This window comes from Toxotes jaculatrix, chromosome 21 (assembly GCF_017976425.1).
Source record: "Toxotes jaculatrix isolate fToxJac2 chromosome 21, fToxJac2.pri, whole genome shotgun sequence".
Lineage (NCBI taxonomy): Eukaryota > Metazoa > Chordata > Actinopteri > Toxotidae > Toxotes > Toxotes jaculatrix.
This window is the reverse complement of record NC_054414.1, coordinates 12687009-12697969: the sequence shown is the minus strand read 5'-3', so window position 1 is coordinate 12697969 and position 10961 is coordinate 12687009. Positions and strand designations below refer to the sequence as shown.

At 45.0% G+C, this 10961-nt stretch overlaps 1 protein-coding gene across 1 annotated transcript; it reads left to right on the top strand.

Moving 5' to 3' along the window:
- Positions 1-357: 357 nt before the first annotated feature.
- med1 (mediator complex subunit 1) lies at positions 358-10961 on the top strand. The gene is made up of 16 exons (XM_041067226.1): positions 358-493; positions 1558-1664; positions 2408-2486; positions 2808-2862; positions 3262-3394; positions 3596-3624; positions 3767-3838; positions 4076-4150; positions 4345-4508; positions 4650-4761; positions 4878-5002; positions 5111-5238; positions 5620-5821; positions 5950-6045; positions 6192-6297; positions 6390-10961. Exons 1-16 carry the CDS (start codon positions 373-375, stop codon positions 10273-10275), a joined length of 5490 nt encoding a protein of 1829 aa, XP_040923160.1. The 5' UTR covers positions 358-372; the 3' UTR covers positions 10276-10961.

The following is a 10961-nucleotide window of genomic DNA, read 5'->3' as shown; positions in this document are numbered from 1 at the left end:
TGACTTTCATTTTAAGCAGTGCGGTCAGTATATATGGGTTTAAGTTTTAGGAATAAAAGCAGTCAAAGACATGTCATTAAAAAGAAACGTTTCCCTTTAAATTATGTTGATACATAATCAGAAATAATTCAAAGAAGCAAAACTGAAAAATCAAAGCCCGTCAACCCTTTTAATCTAAATAGGTGACATAAGTAAATAAATATACAGAATAAAATATTCTGAAGCTAAAGACAGAGTCAGTGTAGCTGTTTGCAAAATGAACTAAAGTGTACATTGAAAACAAATATTTTACGAGAAAGCGCGTTTGTCACCTGACCTCAGAGACAGTACGGAAGCCCGGATGGTGAGGCGGGGGAAACGAAGTGGGGGACAATGGCGGCTGGGCCTGGTGTTTCTATGCAGAGCGGCAGCCCTGCGAGAGAACTTTCTATTTCGGTCCAGCAAGGAGGGAATCAGACTCATGGAGAACGGGTCAAAACCGAAGAGGTAACAGGTAAGAATATGACCAGTGTTTTGTTTTTGTTTGTCTCTCTGATTTTTGGCTTGCTAACAGTAGCTAATAGCTAACTTAGCCGACTATGTAATACTAACGATATCTTTTATGTATGTTTTTGACAAGTTTATTTGGCTTGTTTACATATATGGGAGTATCTAATAAACTCAGTAAGAATCACCCATGAAGCACACGTTGGTGGCATTAGGCGGAGTTATTGTTTTTGGCGAAGTAGCAGCTAGTTCTCTGTGGTGAGCTAAAAGCTAATGTTAGCAACTCGCTAACATCAACTTTGTAGAAACGCCAACACTGTTAGGTACTGCACAGACATCCGTGAAAGTAATAAGCTGACACCACGCACACAAGTTTGCCTCATTTTGACTTGTGTTGAACAAAAAGCGCTACTCGCCCAACTGCCTGATATAAACTAACAAACGGTAAAGTTAGCTCTTTCTGACAGGTTGTGATAACAAAACATAAGCCCCCTTTTGAGCAGACATGGGGTGCTGATTCTCCAGCTTTTTGGGGGGATGTTATGTGACGTGATCATTAACATCTTCTGATTTTACAAATCGAGTTTTGTGATCAAATCATCTCCCAAGACTTTTAGGATTTGGGGAAAAAAGTAAATTTTGTGGATTGATCAAGTGGCACCCTTCGAGTTATGCATAAATGCCAAGGTAGCACAACTTTTTTTCAGAGGATAGTGATGTGGTGGTGTGATATCACAGTCAAAATGTAGTTTAGTTTAGTATAATGTAATGCAGTCTAATACAACAGGCCTGCTACAGGTCCTATCCTCATAATTGTTGTAATTTTCAGTGTCTTGTTGAAACTGTTTTAGAGAGGTGTTGGTTCAACTTAATGATCACTTTGGAGGATGTTTGTGGTGCTGTTGTATCATATTTTATTATGTATTCATGATGTGGTGCTGGAGTTGCATAAGAGGAGATGGAATCAGCAATGAAGCTTTCAGGAACAGTAAACTTTTAGGGTAGTAAATGATGTACAGATTGTGTATTTTTGTTTCAGCTGTTGTCTATTGTACATTGCATCTTTTTCAGAAACAGAGAAGCAGAGTCGCATGGCTGCTCTGCTCGAGAGGCTTCATGCCAAACACAATGCTTCACGGCCGTGGCAGGAAACCTGCAAAGTTGTGCGTCAGGCCATGGTGAGACTAAGGGGGAAAAACTCTTTTCTAAAAGCAGCAGGGTTTAACATTGATGATTGCCTGAAGGTCTGGAACCAGTACACAAGGCCCTGGTGATTAGATGTCACTCCTTCTGGTTGTGCTTTGACAGCCAAACAGGCAGGATGGCAGTGTGGCATGCTATGGCCAGACCTGAACGGACAGGGTGAAATTTAGCAAACAGTAGTCAAGGCAGGTGGAAACATCAGTGGGTTAGAAAAAACAACCTGCTGAAGGCAGCCTGCTTCTTGCATTTTTTTTCATCACAAAACTGCAAGAAAAAGGTTTTTGCTACTCTGTATCGGGGGAACAATTTTAATGAATCAGTTCTGTACCTTTTGAGGTGAGCAATAACATTCAAACTATCAACTTTTAAAGACCTTTGCCATGATCACACATGTAATAGCCATAATCACCCAGCAGTGCCAGCCAGAGAGTGGCACAATCCCTTGTCCGTCCCATTAAAGTACCCACAAGAAAGACTCATTACTAACCTATTTAATGTACATTTATAGCCATTAATCACTAAATTGCACCAACAGCTTTTTGCTTAAATACCTTGCCTCTTGGGCCAGTGAAACTAAAATAGTGACATTTAAATGTCTGTCTTATCGTGCTGACTAAGCCAGAGAAGAACAAACCTGAACATCAAATCTTGTTGATGAAGCACTTTTTTTCCCCAACTTCTTCCTTATTTCTCTGTTTTTCCTCACAATGTGTCCCAGGAGAAACGCGGTGCGATGAATGCCGCAGGTCACCAGCTCGTGCTCACCTGCCTGGAGACCCTGCAGAGAGCCCTGAAAGGTGAGACTGCCAACTTACAGGACAGAGACACAGCAGGGAGCAGGGCAGCATTTTTCATTAGAATATGCTGCTTTCTATCATGAGATAGTTGAATATAACTGCATTTATACTGAAAGAAACTAATTGCCGTCAGTTTCATTGAAGAATGCCAGGGGTACTGACAAGCTGTTTTATGGCAAATTAATAATCTTAAACTAATAATGTTAATTTCAGCAGTCCTGCATGTGGGCATGTTGTGTCTGTGGACAGTAGGAACACTGTGCAGCAATTTAATGAGTTGGTTGCTTTATGTGATTTTAAAATTTCTGACTTCTTTTTCAGTCTCATCTCTGCCCTCCATGACAGATCGTCTAGAATCCATTGCTCGACAAAACATGTGAGTTCTTTCCCTTTCGCTCGTGTTTTCTCATCCTATAACCAGACTTGTGACTGAGTGAGAAGGCAACCCTAAGTACAGGACATAGAAGAGCATGGAGGTTGAAGGGTGTTCAATTGATTTTTGATTGTTGATTGTAGTTGATATTTTTTTTCTAAATTCAGTCTCTGAATGGCTGAGTGGTTTACCTATGCAACATTGCAGGTTGTTATTGTTATTTGAACTGCATTCCTTGTAATTATCCATTAGACTAAGCCAGCAAGGATAATTATTCACTTGTCCAATGCACTTTAACCATTTTTAAATTGACTAAAGTGAAACAGATGAGCACACACAAAGAACATTAATGCGTTTTCTCTCAGTCTCAGTCGTTTTCTCCTTTTTGTCTTGTCCTTGTAGGCTTGGCTCTCACCTCAGCCCATCAGGGACAGAGTGCTACATCACATCGGACATGTTTTATGTGGAAGTGCAGCTTGACAGCAGTGGCCAGCTAGCTGACGTCAAGGTGGCTCATCAGGGAGAAAACCCTACGGTCAGTTTACTTGAACTTCCATATTTCTCCATAAAGCTGAGTCACATAAAAGTCTAATTGTTTTTTTGTTTGTCACAAATGATAAATTGTTCTCGAAGCAAACTACCTTTTATTCCTTTAATTCCATTTAGGGACATTTTAGTAAAGACGTTGTCCTCAAAAGTGTATTATATCATTCTTTTCTTGATTTGCTGGCTACAGAGTTGTCCTGAGCTGATCCAGCATCTAAGGTGAGTAGAAACTGCACACTTCACTGTTCACTCCCATGTGATAAGAAACTTTAGTATCAAATCTGATTTGTGATTTATGGCGCAATGCAAGCACCTCTGAGATTTACATATCTAAACCACCTCCTCTCCTGTTTCTCATCAGGGAGAAGAACTTTGAAGAGTTTTCCAAACATCTGAAAGGACTGGTCGATCTTTACAAGCTCCCAGGGGACAAGTAAGTAGCTTTAAAAGATGTCTGGTTGAAGCCAGCCTAACAATATTGTTTTCTTTTGTTCTGTTTTCCACAAATGATAAATTGACTGTTACACTGATCAATTTCTCACCTTTGCTTTTGTGTGGTGAATCCCAGAAGACCAGATTAAAAATCATTATTTTGTAAGACAGATGCCACATGTGTTTATTGTGTTAGTTATATCTAATTATCTTTCTTTTCTTCTCTTCTGTGCTCCAGTAAGCTAAAAACCAAGATGTATATAGCGCTGCAGTCTTTGGAGCTTGATCTCACCAAGATGATGCACATGTTTAGGTAAGTTCACAAACTCTCTTGGTGGGTTTTTGGATGTTGCACTATTTACTAAATTTAACACGTAATAAAATCAGTGCACCTGGTAAAATATGCATTCGTATAACTAGTTGTATAAATTAATAATTAGGAGTAAAACGCCTGCTCTGAGTGTCTTTTGATGTATTGCAGTAATTTGTGATTAATGTGTTTTCTAGGTTAGCAACCAATGCAAATACAGTGGAGACTATCCTTCGTGGCAGTGTGGGCTTGCTGACGGCCAGGAGTGGTGGCCATCTTGTTTCTCTTCAGTGTTATGTTTCCCCTTACGACATATTTCAAGAGGGAACAGGCACGCAGCTTAACTTAACAGACAACAACGGTAAGTCCTTGGAGGACGTGGATGAGAAGTGTTCACGAAGATGAGCTACACCACCCCTATCCATGTGTTTTTGCTGAAGGATTGTAGTTATCCTTGTGTGATGTCGGTCACTCATCTCTCTGTGTGGATGCTTTCTTGCAGTGCCACGCTCTCTGGGTGTCAGTGTCTCTGTGACAATCGAGGGAACCTCCGCCGTCTACAAGCTGCCAATTGCTCCACTCATCACTGGATCCCACCCTGTGGACAACAAGGGGTAAGAAAGTGTAGCTCACTTTTCAGGAAACTTGGCAGTCATCTGGGGGTTATTTTTAGTTCCCCAGTGCAGAACAGAGAGCGACAGCTGATGATTTCATTTTTGATGTATTTCAGGACACCCTCCTTCTCCACTGTGACTAACTCCAACTGCGTGGACCTGCCAGCTTGTTTTTTCCTCAAGTTGAACCGCCCCATGCCTTTCTCACTGTCCTTTATTCAAAGGATGGGAAATGCAACTTGTGAGTTTACCTCCATGAACACTGTACTCTTAATTTCTAAATATGTCCTTAATGGATACTGATCTTTTGACCATTTCAACTTCAGCCTCTCTGTGTTTTTTTCCCCAGCAATCCCAGTGTTTGAGACCTTGCCCAGCCTCTCACCTCTCTACCAGTTAATTGTCCAGAGCCAGCTCCAGCTCCTGGAGGAGGGCAGCTCCACACCACCATCCTCACACAACATGCACTTCTATTCTGTGAGCACAAGCACTTTATGGTTATGGGATTGTTCTGTGGTTAGAGCAATATTAATTATGCAATTGTTTGAATTTTAAACAGTTCCTTCATTGTGATCTATATTGCCTTTTGCTTTGCTTTCAGTCAGTGAATGACACAATTTCTGCTTCCCTGTGCTGTCTTATTTTCAAACACATTTTGGAAAATAGAAGTTTAGTGAGATGTCATTTCACTTAATTCTGCAAATAGATGAATGGTGTTTAAATGCACAGCTCATGGCTGCTTTCAGGGTCTGTTGTTTGTAAAGAGAAAGGGAAACAATGAGTCAAAAATACAAACACCTGATTTTGGACCATTATCTCTGTTAGTATACAAAAATTGCTGTCTTTTTTCTTTCACAGGTGTTGCCAGATCAGCAGCACTGTTATTTCCTGAATGGTGATGCCCCAGTGCAAGATGGTCGTTCTCTCCAAGGAGTGCTCGTGTCTAAGATCCCCTTCCGCCACCCAGCACAAGTCCCACCCCTGCTGGATATCATCCGGCACCAGGCAGCCTATAACACCTTAATAGGCAGCTGTGTGAAACGAACTTCCATCAAAGAAGGTGAGTATCTGGCTTCTGATTTATTGTAGTTGATCAGTCATCAACATGTATTCTGTTTTTTTTCCTTGTGTCTGATGTAGTAAATTACATTTGCTGAGTGTAGTATCTTTGCTGTTTTCGCACCCCAGACAGTGCAGGCCTGCTGCAATTTGAAGTCTGTCCTCTGACCGACTCGAGTTTCAGTGTCTCTTTCCAGCATCCAGTTAATGAATCATTGGTCTGTGGTGAGTTCTCACATTTACAAAATCCCAGCAATCCATCATGTGTAGATACTGCCTCAAGTGCTTATATATCATCATGTGTAAATGTAAAATCAGTTTCATTGACAGTCTGTGGCTAATCAGAGTCCCCTTTTTCCACTTGCCCGTAGTGGTGATGGAGGTGATTGACTCCAGACAGGTATCCTGCAAGCTATATAAAGGACTTTCAGATGCTCTGATTTGCACGGATGAATTCATCACCAAAGTGGTCCAGAGGTGAGATTGTTATTTCCCTCTGAATGCATATGCAAATGTGGACATTATGTTTTCCAGTAGTCATTTAGGAAATTGTTTCCTTGCTCACCTAGATGCATGTCCATCCCTGTTACTATGCGGGCCATTCGGAGGAAAGCAGAGACCATCCAGGCAGACACTCCAGCCCTCTCACTAATTGCACAGACAGTGGAGATCATGGTGAAGAATAACTTGCCGCCCTCTGGTAGTCCCCCCTACACAGGTGATGGGACTAACCCAATGGGCCTGCCTGGGCTCGCAGGGGGCAACACACCTACAGGAGGACCCCCCGGGGGACCTAATTTTGCAGGTCCGATCACTTCTCTGTTTGGGATTTCCCGAACAGAGAGGCAAGCCCAAGGAGGAGAGTGCTTAACCCAAGGCGGAGTGGCTGGCCAGCAACAGTTACAGCAGCAACAACAGCAAGGTCAGGGCCATTCAGATGACTACAGCAAAGTACAGCAGAATCCCATACTGACGAGTCTATTACAGATAACTGGAAGTGTGGGTTCTAGTCCTAGCTCCCAGAATGCACCACCACCTCACCAAACTCCACCGCCAACATCTTCCCCCGCCAGCAACACCAAGAATCACCCTATGCTGATGAACTTGTTGAAAGATAACCCCACTCAAGATTTCGCTACACTGTATGGTTCTAGTCCATTAGAGAGGCAGAATTCTTCATCTGGCTCCCCACGGACAGAGGGCATGGGTGGAACCTGCCCTGGAGGTAGCACAAAAGGGAAGAAAAAGCGCCCACGGACAAACGAAAAGGGTGGCGTGTTGCCTGGAACTACTGCGGGTGGTGGTTTAGGCATGAAATCACAACAAGCATCTTCCATGCCACAGCACCACCCACACCATCCAGTCACACATGAGGATGATTTCCACCGCGAGCTCCTTTCTATGGATGTTGACGCTTCTCAAAATTCTATCTTTGATGTTAACCTGACTGGTGATGGCCTAGACACGCCCCATAGCATCACCCCGGCACCTAGCCAATGTGGAACACCGCCCTCTGGCCCTAGCATGCCTTATTCACAGCCCCATGTCCCGTCTCAGCCACAGCAACCGCCAGGTACTGCACCGCCTCGAATCGTTCGCCTATCTAGCTCTGATAGCATCGGACCTGATATCACTGAAATCCTGTCAGATTTGCCTGAGCAGACAGGCAAAGGCAGTGGTGGCAGCCATGGGCAGCAGCCCATGGGCAGCGGTGGGGAGGATGGAGGCCCCCTAGGTACTCCCATTCGTGACTCCTCCAGTTCAGGTCAGGGCAGCGCAGTGTTTGACTCGGCAGACATTTTCAATACCAACAGCAATGAGAATCCTTTCACAGATGCTGCTGATCTGATTGCTGAGGCAACTGCAACTGCTGCTACTCCCACCAGCGATTCCTCCTCCACCAACTTTTTCCCTGATGCTGCTGACTTCAACCCTGACCTCCTGACCTCAGGCCACGGCTTCTCCCAGAATTACTTTGATGACAGCTCTCCAAGTGCCGACGGTGACATGGACCTGGTCAAGGGTTTTGGAGGAGGCAGCCAGCAAAATACCCCATCAGGAACACCTCAGAATCCCACTCCACATGGGCAGAGCACCCCAGAGCCCTCACTGAAGGACCCTTTTGATATGGGAATAGTTTTTGGAGGCAGCAGTGGTGGTGGTAAACCGCTTCTGGGGCAAGCTCCTGATTTGGGAGACACACATGGCGGTGGTTCCCAGAGCCCCCTCATGATGGGCCTTGGAGCAACTTGTAGTGACTTTAAAAGTGCAGAACCCAAAGTAAAACAGCAACAGGGACTCATGCGGTCAAAGGATGAGAATGGGGGTAGTGGAGGGAGTGGTTCTGGGATGGGAATGGGGAGCAGCTCAACAGAGGGTAAACAGGTCAAACGGAGCAGGACCCCATCCAGTGAGGGAAAGTCTAAAGATAAGCCTCCCAAGCGCAAAAAGATGGACCCTGATGGAAAGTCGCCCTCTCATAGCTCTGGTGGACGACCATACACACCTCCCAGTGGTGGCTCAGGCTCTGGGGGAAGCATAAGTGGAGGAGGCTCCAAGTCCCCTGGTAGTTCAGGACGTTCGCAAACACCTCCTGGTGGTGCCACACCTCCGATTCCCAAAATCACAATTCAGATCCCAAAAGGGACTATAACTGGGGGGAAAAATTCATCCCATAGTGGATACACCTCCAGTAGCTCAACCACAAGCAGCACAGGAGGAACAGGGGGAACCAGCAGCAGTAAAAGTCATCATTCACACTCATCTTCCTCAGGGAAGATTAAGTCCAAGGAAGGCTCCATGACACAAAGCAGCAGCTCCAAGCCAGGAAGTGCTGGAGTAGGGGGTGGAAGTGGACCATCCCAGTCTAAAGGCTCCTCACAAGGAATGGGTGTTGGCAAACCAGGATCCTCTCCAATCACTAAACATGGGCTGTCTGGACCTGGAGGTAGTGGAGGTGGAATTGGAAGTGGTAATAAAATTAAACCCCAGGGGGGGAAGCCTTCTGGGTCTCTTATGAATCCCAACATAAAGCCAAACATCTCACCTTCTCACTCTCGCTCCAGTAGCTCTGGTGACAAATTGTCCTCCCCAATGAAAATGCAGCAGTCCCAGGTTCCAGGAACACCTCCTTCCTCCAAGGCTAAATCACCAATGGGCTCAGGCAGTGGCAGTTCTGGAGGGTCGAAGTCTTCTTCTGGTGGAGGCATGAGTTCCCAGAAGCCAATGGGTGGGAGTTCCTCCTCTGGTTCCACATCCTCTTCATCGTCCTCCAGCTCCTCCTCTTCATCTGGTTCTATGGCTTTCTCGGGAGGCTCCCAGTCTCAGTATGGGAGTGGAGGAGGTGGAAGTGGAGGGGGAGGAGGATCAGGAGGAGGAAGTGGAGGCAGTGGTGGAGGTGGAGGAGGTGGAGGTAGTGGGAGTGGAGGAGGAAGCAGTGGAGGGGCTGGTCAGAACAATGCAAATAACCCCAATGCTAAAGGGAAGTCTCCCAGTCGCAACAAGAAACCCTCTCTTACAGCAGTCATAGACAAACTGAAAAGTGTAGGTGGAGGAGGAGTCGGGGAGGACGGGTGTGAGGTTGGGCCACCAGTAGGGGGAACTGGTTCAGGATCTGCTCCTGGTGGTGGTCCTGGAAATGTTCCCAGCAGTGGGCCTTCAAACATGGGTCCCTCTAAGCATGCCTCGTCCTCCCAGAGTGGGGATTATAAACGGGAAAAGTCTGACAAAGAGGCAAAAGCAAAAGTGTCTGTTTCTGGGGGAAACAGTGGGGATAAAAAGCTGATGGACCCAAAAACAGGAGGGGTAGGCACAACCTGTCTGGCCAAAATTATCATTAGCAAACCTGATGGTGGTTCACCAAGCATCAAGGCCAAAGTGACCCTTCAGAAAGCAGGGGAGGGATCTGGTGACTCTATGCGCCCCCAGATTTCGAGCCTCAAAGCGTCCCCCCTCTTCAGCGGCTCCACTCCGAAGCATGACCGCTCCTCCCCGAGCCACAGCCGTTCGCCAGGATACACCCCACTCAACCACGACAGTGAGAGTGAGTCAGGCAGCAGCTCGGTGGCAGAGAAGTCCCACCAGAACAGCCCCAGCTCAGACGACGACCAGGCCATGCGGCCACTTCCCCCCCCAGACTACATGAGCTCCATCCCCCTCAGCTCAGGGGAGAAGCACAAGAAACACAAGAAGGAGAAGAAGAAGCAGAAAGAGAGGGAACGGGAGAGGGACAGAGACAGAGAACGGGACAGGGACAAAGAGAAAAAGAAGTCATCAATGTCCATGGGGCCGTCCTCGCATCCATTAAAAGCAGACAGTTGGTCCCGGTCACCCATCTCAGCCTCAGATTCGTCTTTGTCCATGCTGGGTTCAGAGCGTCCGTCACGGCCCAGCCCCATGTATATGAGGAACGAGGATGATGACCTCATGGACTCAGCCCTCACTGGCAACCTTTAATTTTATTTTACTCTTCTCACATTTTTAACACATGCCTTTTAACATACAAATTAAACATTTATTTATTTAACTCAAGCCACATTGGAACTGGTTATAAGAATATAGTGGCTCTGATCATTGATCTGTTTAAGCTGTATTTTAATGTCATATTTTACTGTTTGAGTATCAGTGTATAATGCTGTCACACTGTCATCCAAATCCACCTCAGAGTACCAACTTCCTTAATGCTCATTGAGGAAATGGCTTTAAACAGTATATTTTTTTTTGGAGAAATTGACATTATTTTTGTTTTTCCTGTGACGTCAGAACTTCTTTACTTGTCAGTAAACTTTGCTTATTTCATGTTCTTACCACATTTAATACATCTTTCACTATTCATGCATCATTGTTGCTCATACCAGAATGCCACTATACTGTATGTTGTCAAAATAAGAATGATGTCTGTTTAAAAAAAAAAAAAAGTGTTCAAAAGCAAGAAGGGTTCAGTGTTCAGTTGCCTTGTTTTTCAGATACAACTGGGAATTTTTAGATTTTGATACATTTTAAACTGTTGATGTGTAAATTAGTGTAGGTAATAAAGACTGTCACAGACTGTGGTGGTAACAGGAGGGAGAGGAGACATGCTGGTAATTTTTTAACTGTAGAAGTTTTGGAAGCTTGAAATAAACATTTCACTTCTGGAAAAA

What these genes read in the sequence shown, in the direction of transcription:
- med1 (XM_041067226.1), top strand. Translation starts at nt 373, where the DNA reads ATGGCGGCTGGGCCTGGTGTTTCTATGCAGAGCGGCAGCCCTGCGAGA. An exon ending in TCCATTGCTCGACAAAACAT is followed by an intron (nt 2,863 to 3,261) that starts GTGAGTTCTTTC and finishes TTGTCCTTGTAG; the next exon opens with GCTTGGCTCTCACCTCAGCC. An exon ending in TACAAGCTCCCAGGGGACAA is followed by an intron (nt 3,839 to 4,075) that starts GTAAGTAGCTTT and finishes TCTGTGCTCCAG; the next exon opens with TAAGCTAAAAACCAAGATGT.